This window comes from Gambusia affinis, linkage group LG14, assembly GCF_019740435.1.
Source record: "Gambusia affinis linkage group LG14, SWU_Gaff_1.0, whole genome shotgun sequence".
Taxonomy (NCBI): domain Eukaryota; kingdom Metazoa; phylum Chordata; class Actinopteri; order Cyprinodontiformes; family Poeciliidae; genus Gambusia; species Gambusia affinis.
The window spans coordinates 15,358,508-15,371,281 of NC_057881.1; the positions used below are offsets into that span (position 1 = coordinate 15,358,508).

The 12,774-nt window shown below is 35.9% G+C and overlaps 1 protein-coding gene across 2 annotated transcripts in view; it reads right to left on the reverse strand.

Moving 5' to 3' along the window:
* Positions 1–12,774, reverse strand: part of LOC122843706 (coagulation factor XI-like) — a 57,916-nt gene that overhangs the window by 3,169 nt on the left and 41,973 nt on the right. Inside the window, exons 2-4 of one of the 2 annotated variants that reach the window (XM_044138697.1) lie at positions 653–784; positions 297–363; positions 19–169 (exon numbers count right to left, since the gene is read on the reverse strand). In XM_044138697.1, the coding sequence (XP_043994632.1) occupies positions 19–169; positions 297–363; positions 653–682 (248 nt within the window). In that variant the 5' untranslated portion in view covers positions 683–784. The remainder of the gene's footprint in view (positions 1–18; positions 170–296; positions 364–652; positions 785–12,774) is intronic. The other variant, XM_044138696.1, reaches the window with a different exon arrangement.

The following is a 12,774-nucleotide window of genomic DNA, read 5'->3' on the forward strand; positions in this document are numbered from 1 at the left end:
GCGTCGTCACCCTCATACCCTGAAGACTTGTCAGGCCGATTGAAGGTGAAGAAGAGGCACGATGGGTGCTGGGTGCAAAGCTCTTGACAATGCTCCATAGATGGAGAGTACGTATCCACTACGTCTGACCCTAGAAAATCCACATTCTGCAGAAAACCTTGAATACAACCTGAGGAAATTTGGGAGAAAAAAAATATTATTATATGTACAATTTAAAAAAAAGTGGAGTAGTAAAAATAATTCACGCCTGGGGACCCGGGGCAACGCAATATCCGTGTGCAAAAAGTGTACATTACCTTGACTTGAAGAAAGGCAGACTAACAACAGCAGGAAAACTCTCAGAAAACAGGACTCCATCTTCTTCTGCAGATGGTAAAGGGAAAAAGTGAGGCTGCTCTCATCCGAGAGATGGTTAAGTAACAGATTTATTAAACAGGGGTGGGGCAAAGGGCAGTTTTGCAACTCTCAGTGGATGACTCTGAGAATTCAAACTAAATAATTTTAAAGCTAAATATGTAAATTATATTCCAAAATTCCTGGATTCTAATGGTGATAAATGTACTAAGTTTATCATATACCCACCCATATGGTATACCTTTAAAGAAATGCTAAAACTTACATAACCTGCTGTAGTGTTATAGGTCAGACTGACCTTGTTTAATTGAACAGGATGGCATGACATAATAAGTTGATGGTGAGGGGGTCGTGGGTCAAATTTGTATCCTATCCCAGCAGTCAGTTGTTGGGAGGAAGGCTGCAGCCTGGGCAAGCAGCCAGTTCAGCACTGATAAGGAGAAGAATTGAATAAGCAACCAAACCAAACTAGAAATGATAGAAAATAGGGACTGTGTTGCAGTTTGTCTATCATCAAAACCATTAAGATACACATTTTTCTTTCAAATTTTTATAATGCAAAACTTGCTTTTCATGCTTTTTGAGAAATCAACACCTATTGAGGTGTTGATTTCATTTTCCAGAGACTTGGCACCTGTTCACCTCACCAAAATACCAATAAGTGACCTTAGAATCACTGGTCACTTATTGACCAGTGAAGTAGCGTGACCTAAACCCATGTTGTTGTGTTAAGAGAACGACAATAGACACCAGAACCAACAATACTGTCAAGATTTTCACAAAAGAATCAATTTACAGTCCATAATGTGGCATCCTGTTGAAGAAATAAACAACTTTTCTACAGTTTGACTTGTTAAAAACTAGATATTTCCAAAATAAATTCTAAGCAAAACAGAATCATTGAGGTCCCCTTTTGGGTTGTCTGACATTCATATGTATATTTTAGAGATTATTTTTAACTGTATGAAGTTCTTTCAAAACCCCACGACAGTTTTTGTTTCTCCGTTTGTTCGGTGATTTTTCTACCTTCTCTGAAAACGTTATGACAACTTTTACTGTCACTGGACTAAAATTTAAAACGTTGCCTCCTTTATCTTCAGATATGATGACTGTTGTCTAAACAGCATGAAACATGTTTCTCTGTATTTAAACAATCATTATCTTGAATGGAAAAGACACACCGTAAGCCTACAATGAAGGAATTAAAACGAACTGTAATCTACTTTATATCACCTTATCTAAGAATCACTGCAGCAAAAATGTCATTTGTTATGTACTCTAAAAAAAATTAATCTAAAGATTTGAGGAAAAAAAAACTAAAGAGAAATCATTCAATCAAAGTCGATTTTGAACATCTGTTTTTTCTGCAGCTATAATTTTGCACATCAGTCAACCACACCCAGTCTGTTCCTTACAGAATGCTGTGAAAAAACTAAATGGACACCCTTCTGTCAAAATTTGATCGGTGAGTGATTAATGACCCTAATCATTAATTGCTTTTAATTTCCGGTGTCAAATTACCCTACCCCCCCTTCCGGTGTCAAATTGCACCCTCCCATCCCCCACGCCACCTGTTGCGACAGCCGTTATTCCCTCACCATCTGACCTCTATGTGTTTTAAAAATAATACAATTAAAGAATGAATAAACATTATGAGTTTTAATAGTAATACAATAAGTGTTAGATAATCGAGAATAATATAAAATATATTTAAATAGAATGATGCAATTATCTAAGGTTTTCCTCACTAAGCCAAATTGTGCTTGTGCATGTGTGTCCGGCCTTAATAGAGAAGTATCTGGGAATACTGAATACGGGCAGTCCTCACCTGTTGTGGGACAAATTTTTCAAACCGTTGGCATTTCTCAGCTCTCAGGATCTGCGCTGAACAGGTCTCGATTGTCAGGATTTTGCGCAGGAGAGGTTCCCTGCTTTAATACAGAATACGGGTAGTCTTCACCTGTTGTGGGACATTATCCACTACAAGAGAGGGCATAAGGCCGGACAGGGGGGTGACACCGGCCCCCGGCCATGGCTGTGTGTGTGCGTGGGTGTGTGTGTGCCCTGGCCCCCGGCCATGTGTGTGTGTGCGTAGGTGTGGGTGCGTGTGCGTGCGTGTGTGTGTGTGTGTGGGTGTGTGCATATTATAACATGTAACCAGTGAATTATGTGGTACAGAATATTATGACTCATCTCTTTGTAAATAAAATTTAAGATCATGATTTTGACAACAGCTTCTTCTTATTGCTTGGGATGACCTTTTACCTGCTCAGACACCAGGCAACGGTATGTAGTAAAATGCAATTGGAAAATTTTTGTTTTAATTTCTTAGTTTTCCACGAAAAGCATAAAATATTGCTCATCATTTCTCTTCAGTCCAGTCAGTCGGGCAAATTTCTTAATTCGATTCAGTTGATTTATAAAACGCTAATTTACAATAGGTAATCTCAAGACCATTTACAAAAAAGTCCCTTCTATTCTACTTATCAAACAACGCAGCAATTTAAATGTATTATTTAAGTCAGTAAAAAAAGTTAGCAAAGTTCAAAATGCATATTGCATCATGTCGTTGACTTGTCATTGACTTGTCATTGACTTGACTTGTTTATACGCTTATCCCTCTTCAAATCACTTTTACCCTGTAATGACTGATTTGATCTATATTTTCAGGGGAAGTCTGTGGAACCAACATGAACATTTGCTGCTTTCTATCTTTGTTTCTTTTTTTCTTAGACTAGGATCACTACAAAACACTGATTGAACTCTGAAATTAATAAAATGTCATTCAGTTAATCATTCAGTTACTCAGAATCAACACGACATTGACTCTTTCCATCTTTAAGATGACTAGAACAAACTCCTCACAGCTGAATGTGTGGTGTTGACATTACTTTATTACAAATGATAGTAAATAATTGGAAATAGAATTCTACCAAAATAGAGCTTAATCCGTTACTACCGGACACAACTGGAGTTCCATAAAGTCTCGTAGTAAAAGTCACATTAAAACACAATCAGAGCTCATCATGCTAAACCGATCCTCCACACAAAACCATCCTGCAACGTTTATCGTGTCAGAGTTTTAACAAGAAAGAAAAACACGGAGTACAACCGGTAAAATTGTTGCTTTGTAAGTCACAACAGTTGGAAGAGTACAATTTATCTTTACGGTTTTATGTAACGACATACTAATAAGCTACATTATTATTGATGAATAATATCACAGTGAACACAAATCCTAATCATCCATCACTACTGGATCTGCTCTTCTCTTCTTCTGCAGCCCCTGGATTAACAGGAACAACTGATGTTTGTTCTGTAAGGAGAAAAGAATCAAAGTTTAGTTTGCTTTACATTGTTGTTCTTTAGCACACGAAAATGATAGAGCACTTAATAAATTCGATAAAAGTTGTTCATTTACATTATACTCATTTAAACCAAAAAGGAAAGGTATTAGTTATACTCTACAATTCAGAGTAGAATTCAGTTTTTAAAGCGATACAAATTTTTTAAAGTTTTGACAAACCTTAAAGTCTCTTCAGCTCGTGGCGCCGTTTCAGTGAAGTTAGAGTTCATGGAGAGAAACTTGTTGTTCTGTTCGGTCAGCATGTTGACGATGTCAGAAAAATCTGCTGTCATGTCATGAGCTGGGAAAAAAAGAAAAAAACAAGTCAACAAACATGTTTGCAAAAAAAAAAGAAAAAAAGAAAAAGAAGTGGCATCTATTTTCACCTAAGACTTATAAAATAGTTTCATGATTTTGGTTACGCCTGTAGAATTTAAACCGAGGTAACACTGAAAAATAAATTGGTAAATAGTTTGAAAAAGGGGAGATATTAAAGACACGCTAACCTAAACGGCTGCAGATGCAACCATTGCTGAAAATGAATCAAACTCATGTAACATGGTGTAATGTTTCACCTCTCTGCAACACTTTGAGTCCCCAAGCTTTATTCTTTTTTTTTAAACCCTCGCTATTTGATCAGTAGAAAAAACAGAAACATAAAATTTACTCATTTTACATCTGTACGATGACTAGAAGAAGACTCACTGTGTACACTGAGGCCTATGAGTTCAGCCAGAATTAAAACATTCAGGATTCCCAAACATGCGACCACACTGAGACCGAACCTCTCTTTGGAGCTGCTCCAACCTTAACAAAAACCTTAACATTAGCAAAATTGAATAACATACATACTAGATTTCTCTGTAACTTCATTCTTACCTGTGTGATTAGATGCAGTTTGTCCAACAGGTTCCATATTGACGTAAATTTCCTCCATCGCTTCAGACTCTGTGTTGGATTTTAACATTGACTATAAAATCCACTGCAGTCGTGGAACTAAGTGAAAAAACTGTGGAACAGATGTCTGGTGTTCAACATAAAAAGTAAACGTAGTTTAGAGATAATAACCAAATAAAGAAATTCATGAGTTCACAGCTTCAGTATTATTTTCTTAAATATCTTACAAAACATAAAATTCTTGTTCTGTATCAATGAATATTTATTTCTCTTTTCTCTCTGTTTTCCTTCAGCTTGGTTAATCCTACTTGTAATAAACACATTACACTTTTCTATAGGTGAAAAAATAATTGACTCTTTCCATCTTTAAGATGATGCAAAATTAAAAATAGTTTTAAATCACTGACATAAGGATGAAAAATACATCTGATGTTGTTATGTTCCTGCTCCTTGTGTCCAAAAATATTTCCTAAAGACTAATAAATTGTTGGAGCAGATGACCGGTTCCCTCCTGTGGACCCAACAGTTTTTCAGTTCTCATTCTGTCCTGATAACTAGTCACAGCCTTGCACTCAGTAAATACAAATATCATCTTTGCAGCATTTTTCTTTCTAAATCCTCTTTTAATCTTATTTCTTGTCCAGTAGCAGAAATACTTACATTAAGAACGCACAATGCCAGAATTGCATTATTACCAAACTTCTATAACCGCTGGATCAAATAACTATGGAATTGTACGTATTTATTCATATTTTAAAGACATGTACTTTTAGGACTGCCATCTAGTAAAAAAAGCTACATGAGCAGCTGCATGTGCAGCTGCTTGAGCTGACCAGTACCATCTAAAACTCAGTCACCGTCTTTCCTCATCTTCTGAAACAACCACCAGGCAGATCAATGGTTTGACAAACAGTTTGATTTGTGACGCACCGTCTCACTGGGAGGGAATCAAAAGGCTAACATGCCAATCGGGTGCAAGTTGGGCTGGTTAAAGTAAGAGAAACCAGATACTGCATTCAAAGCATGATGAAGACCAGCAAGCCAAACATTCACATATGTACCGATATGTAGAAGAATGTCGGAGTTCAGGAGATCTAGGATAGAAGATTTGACTGAATCAAGACGTTGCCCAGAAGTTCAGACTGGAAAGCTAATTGGCAAACTGCTAGCTAAGTATGTGGAGCAGGAAAATAGGTTGTATTTACTTAAATTTATGCGAACCAATTAGATTCAATTACTGCATCATATAAAAGACAAGTGTAGTTACACTGTGTGATTTTGGCAAACAATATTCTTCAACTCATCCAAAATGTTATTCTCTGCAAAACTTCTTTTATTTTCTGCTTACAGCAGCAGCAGCAATATATTTTCCTACATAGATTAAAGACACACGGTCTCATTATTTGACATAGTTATGCTGTTCAAAACTTTTCCGTTTGTTTGAGCAGAAATGGCGTAGTGTCTGGATGTAAGATGTTAAACTTTTACCACCCAAAATCCTCACTATTTTCAAATACGTCACTTTTTATTTTATTTTATTTGTTGCATGGATTCAACTTAAATAGATTAAATTATATAGCTTCTTTTTAAAATATCCAAACGTTCCTGCCACTTGTTTAAGATGAGTACAAACAACAAGTTGATGATAATTAAGCGATGTTCACTTGAACTTTTTTTTTTTTTTTTAAGTCTATTGTTTTATTTTACAGTGAGGAAGGCCAGAGTCTAGCTTTAGCAGATGGCTGAAGGCGTCTGATCCACGCTTCAAACTCAGTACCTGTTTGCTCTAAGGCAAAACTTTGGTAAGGTTAAATTTAGTCGGCTACAGAAAGTCAGACGGTTCAATGTGAGAAATCACTTTAGGTCATCAAGTTTCTTGTTTGATCAGATCTTGTTAGTCATTTACATAGTATGATTACTAATTAACAGTTGATTCTTTTGTGTCTAGATTTAATGTAGTATATTTCATAGTGTATTTCAATGATTCCTTTCATACAGTCTAAAGTCCCTGAAAAGGAGAGATTACCTTTCAGAGAAATATAATTTTGATTGCTTTGAGTTTGATTATATTTGACTTAATCTGACTGATATGATCTTCATTAACGCATACTGATGCTTTGCATTGATCATTTATAAGCTTATCAATTACAAGAGGCGCACTGTCTGTTAGTGAACATTAGTGAACAGACGCATCATTAGGACCAAGGAACAAAAGCTGTAGATGTTTTAACGGTAACAAAACAATTCACCATGTTGTGATCAACTCTTGGAGCGCGGTTGTATAATGAGTATGTTTAATTTTATTTTATTAATTTTATTTTTAGGTAAAGTGTACCAATAGCAAACTTAGTAAATGTTATCATAAGTTGGACTAGCTGTCAGAAGATGTAAGCAAGTCTCCGTGAGAGGGAGTATTTAAGAAAAAACACAAATTGACTGATTGAATTGTTGGTTGATAGCCTTCATATATTTGAATTTGTGCAACAAACACCAACAGAAAAAAAAAACTATATAAGAAATATATTTACAGATGGGGAACTTTTACTGACATGTATCACACTAGGAAATGTTACAGAAGAAAAAAAATCTCTCAGTTTCAAATGTATTTAAACCAACATTTACTTGGTAAGTTCTGGATCTCCTTTTCAGGGAAGAGGATCTTCAGAGCCGTGCCCAGACCCTGAGTCTACCCGCAACAGAAAGCTACCATACATTGATTTTAACACGGGTCCAAAAAGACCCACTCATGGAAGACTGTATAGTCAATCAATCATGCATCAGAGGCTTTACTTTGGCTCACCACAAATCTGGATAAAACCTCCAGAAAATTGCAAAACAGCTGAAACTCTGAGTTCCTTTAAGTCTAGACTAAAAACAAACCTGGTTAGAGCTGCTTTTGAAACCGAATCATGAAAAATCAATAACTTGATGTGCAAAATGTAATGTTTCTATGACTTTGTATTTTGTGTTTTTATGATGCAAAGCACTTTGAAAGGCCTTGTTACTGAAATGTGCTAAACAAATGAAATTTGATTGATTTCCTTGATCTAATGGTTCACACATTAACAGCGACCTGTATATTTAAATTTTGAATTGAATAGAGAATCGTACATTAGAATCATTAGAATGATGTTTTTGTTTTCATGAGGGCAAAACCTCATACAGGTTTTGACCTCAGATCAAATTCTGAGGTGAAAACCTGGACAAACAGACAATGAACATAAATAAGGATCAGGTGTGGCAAAACTAACAATATGTCTAAGTTCATGGAGAAAAAGTAATGACTAATAAAGAACAAACAATAGTGACTTACACAAAGCAGTTTTTACAAAACAAGTTATACCAAAGCACTGCTTTATTATTGTTACAATAGATACAGAAAGATGTACTGTTGATGTTAATGAAAAAGTTTCTACATCCTTCCTTGAACAATGGGGCTATACAGAATAAATGAAACTATTTTAAGACCGAAAATAAATAGCTGCAGGCAGCTGACTGGAACATGCAGGAAAACCTGTTTTGATTTGTTTTCTTTCTTTGGCACAGCTCTAAAATGCTTTCAGTTTAAGACTTGACTTTGCTTGTTTAGTAACATCTTGTTAAAATGTTTTGAGTCACAGTCAGCTATGCAACTGACTATCCTCAGATATCCTCATCACACCACATAGCACTGGTGTGATGTTCTTTATCTTCCTGGTTTTAGTCAGAACACCAGCAGCAGATTTCTAGATCAGCTCCAGCTGGCTGATTGATTTTGTTAGGTAGACCTGTGAAGATTCTGTTTCAGTAATCGATGCGACTAAAAGTCAACGTCTGAATGAGGTTCTCTAGATCTCACTGAGACATTAGTCCTCTAATCCTGGAGATGTTCTTCAGCTGATAGAAGGCCGACTTTGTGTCTATTCTTCTCTCAGTAGCAATGAGGTGTTTTGTCTTGATGTCATCTTATTCTTACAGACATGTCATCAGAGTGCACTGGGCGTCTTTTTGTTATTTGTGTCCATTGACAGACTGGATCTGAGATGTATCAGTAACATGAAAGAAACAACATTAAAAAGCTGCTTTAAGTGACACACTAAGCTGTCTGTGAATCACCTTTGATCACAGACTGAAACCTTTTACATGCTGTTTTCATTTCACTGTTTTTCAATCATTTAATCAGAAAAACCGTTTCATGAATAAAAATCAAGCCAAATGAATTTTGATGGAGGCTAACAGTTTTTATCTCCTTGTTCAGGACATTAGATGTGCATGTTCTCATTTCCTCTCAGCTGTTTATACAGTTTTTCTCGTTGCAGCTTGTATTACCTGCAAAATTCAGTTTCTCAAAATTAAATATCTGTCAATGAACAAGTCAATGCCTCTCAGAATGACAAGTTATTGTTTCATCATCATGTTTGGTTAAAGCAGTTAAATAGATTAGTCATGTTGTCAATATAATATTGTATTCTGGAGGGATGTGTGATGTAAAAGAAGTATTGATGGCAAATATTATAAATTATAGTTATGGGAGATCAATAGCAAGAGACTAGATAAGATACAGATTTATGCTTTTTACTGTAATTTGTAGACCAGGTCATTGTGAGTCAGAAAGAAAAAGACAATCTCCATAAAACTGTGCATGCAGTGCTGTAGGGATCACAGTGCAGCCTTTCTATCCATGCTGAGAAAAATGTTTCAGTTTAGTCCAATCTCAGTCCTCTTCTTGTCCAAAACCTTGTCCTTCCATTATCAGAAATGTAACATTGTGTTATTCTCTGGTTTCTACACATCCACCAGTTGATGATTCATGAGATTCACCTTCAGACTACTTCAGAAAACAGATTGATCAGAACTAAACATGGAGAAGCTGAATGCAGCTTCTCCATGTTTAGTTCTGATCAATCTGTTATTTTATTTTATTTGTTGCATGGATTCAACTTAAATAGATTAAATTATATAGCTTCTTTTTAAAATATCCAAACGTTCCTGCCACTTGTTTAAGATGAGTACAAACAACAAGTTGATGATAATTAAGCGATGTTCACTTGAACTTTTTTTTTTTTTTTTTTAAGTCTATTGTTTTATTTTACAGTGAGGAAGGCCAGAGTCTAGCTTTAGCAGATGGCTGAAGGCGTCTGATCCATGCTTCAAACTCAGTACCTGTTTGCTCTAAGGCAAAACTTTGGTAAGGTTAAATTTAGTCGGCTACAGAAAGTCAGACGGTTCAATGTGAGGAATCACTTTAGGTCATCAAGTTTCTTGTTTGATCAGATCTTGTTAGTCATTTACATAGTATGATTACTAATTAACAGTTGATTCTTTTGTGTCTAGATTTAATGTAGTATATTTCATAGTATATTTCAGAATATATTTCATAGTGTATTTCAATGATTCCTTTCATACAGTCTAAACTCCCTGAAAAGGAGAGATTACCTTTCAGAGAAATATAATTTTGATTGCTTTGAGTTTGATGATATTTGACTTAATCTGACTGATATGATCTTCTTTAACGCATACTGATGCTTCACAGTGATCATTTATAAGCTGATCAATTACAAGATGTGCACTGTCTGTTAGTGAACATTAGTGAACAGACGGCATCATTACGACCAAGGAACAAAAGCTGTAGATATTTTAACGGTAACAAAACAATTCACCATGTTGTGATCAACTCTTGGAGCGTGGTTGTGTAATGAGTATGTTTAATTTCATTTTATAAAATTTTTTTAGGTAAAGTGTCCCAATAGCAAACCTAGTAAATGTTATCATAAGTTGGTCTAGATGTCAGAAGATGTAAGCAAGTCTCCGTGAGAGGGAGTATTTAAGAAAAAAACACAAATTGACTGATTGAATTGTTGGTTGATAGCCTTCATATATCCTTCCTCTGGTGTTAGCTTTCTGCTGCCATCTGTAGTGTTAGCGGGTCATTTTGGACCCGTGTATTAAATCAGCCATAAAATACCCTAAAAACAATCTTTTATCATCCAATGTTTTTCTTAACTCTTGTTTAGCTGGTTGGGCTCCCTTATCCGTGAAAAGATTGGTTTTAATATTTTTTGTGGCCCCCTGGGCCTTTGTTTTAACAGCATACCCCTCGTTTTCAATGTCTAAAAAGTGGTCAAATGAACCTTAAGAGAAGAAGGCAACAAAACAATCAGTTGTTCTGTTACCTGAGTGTAACTGAGAGATATTAAAACACATTTCTTAAATGTTCAACAAAAAAAAGATTTTAATTTTAATATTATCAAATCGAGGACTACACGTTTTCCTTGGTTTTTTTCAGGGTTGCCGCTTGCAGATTTGCCTGTGTAAATCTGTAGGTTCCATGCATAGCTTGTTTTAGCATCACAGGCTGCCCAGATTTTTATGCCATATTTGCCTGGCTTGCTGGGCATGTATTGCCAGAACGGGCATCTTCCTCGGAAAGGGAGAAAACGTTCATCCACTGTCACCTCTGGCCCTGGGTTGAACATCAGTGGAAGGAGTTGCACCCATTTCTCCCAAACATCCCTGATGGGAGCAAGCTTGTCAGATTTTGCTCTGGTGTCTCGATTGTCAAATCTGAGGACTCTTGAGATCATCTGAAAGGTCCGAAGAGACATTGTTGCCCTGAAAATATTTCTGCCCGTTGATGCATCCCAGAGACTCTCAGTTGCCTCATTGCTGGATCTGTAAACTCCAGCAAGGAGAACACCAATGTAGGCATCCAGGTACGTCTCATCAATGTCTTTCCATGTGTTGCCATGGACTTTTTTCCCCTCAAGGTTTGTCATAGCAATTTTGACTGTTTTTTTAGTGACAATGGCAAAAAAAGATCAAACCACGTCTTGATGTCACTTACTCTTGTCACAGCAAACCTCCTGACCCCAGGGGTCATTTTGATGATGTTTGCAGCAGCTAACCTTCCATGCACATCAGGAGGAACTGTACTCCAACGGATGTTGCCACGTTTGGATTGGAATGATTCAATATAATAAAAAATTTTAACCGGGTCACAAATGACCCGAACACCACAAAAGTCATTTTTTTCACCAGAGCACTTTATAATTTATTAAAAAACAAAAAATTTATTTTACTTTGTTTAAATGGAAGTCCCTGACAAAGTCAAAAAGTTTCAACGCAAAAAACAAATGTATGAAGTACTTTTATGCATGCTAAAACTCAAAACGGGTCCGTAGGGACCCTAACACCATAGGAAGGATATTTGAATTTGTGCAACAAACACCAAAAGAAATAAAAACTATATAGGAAATATATTTACAGATGGGGAACTTTTACTGACATGTATCACACTAGGAAATGTTACAGAAAAAAAAATCTCTGAGTTTCAAATGTATTTAAACCAACATTTACTTGGTAAGTTCTGGATCTCCTTTTCAGGGAAGAGGATCTTCAGAGCCGTGCCCAGACCCTGAGTCTACCCGCAACAGAAAGCTACCATACATTGATTCTAACACGGGTCCAAAAAGACCCACTCATGGAAGACTGTATAGTCAATCACTTATGCATTAGAGGCTTTACTTTGGCTCACCACAAATCTGGATAAAACCTCCAGAAAATTGCAAAACAGCTGAAACTCTGAGTTCCTTTAAGTCTAGACTAAAAACAAACCTGGTTAGAGCTGCTTTTGAAACCGAATCATGAAAAATCAATAACTTGATGTGCAAAATGTAATGTTTCTATGACTTTGTATTTTTGTGTTTTTATGATGCAAAGCACTTTGAAAGGCCTTGTTACTGAAATGTGCTAAACAAATGAAATTTGATTGATTTCCTTGATCTAATGGTTCACACATTAACAGCGACCTGTATATTTAAATTTTGAATTGAATAGAGAATCGTACATTAGAATCATTAGAATGATGTTTTTGTTTTCATGAGGGCAAAACCTCATACAGGTTTTGACCTCAGATCAAATTCTGAGGTGAAAACCTGGACAAACAGACAATGAACATAAATAAGGATCAGGTGTGGCAAAACTAACAATATGTCTAAGTTCATGGAGAAAAAGTAATGACTAATAAAGAACAAACAATAGTGACTTACACAAAGCAGTTTTTACAAAACAAGTTATACCAAAGCACTGCTTTATTATTGTTACAATAGATACAGAAAGATGTACTGTTGATGTTAATGAAGAAGTTTATACATCCTTCCTTGAACAATGGGGCTATACAGAATAAATGAAACTATTTT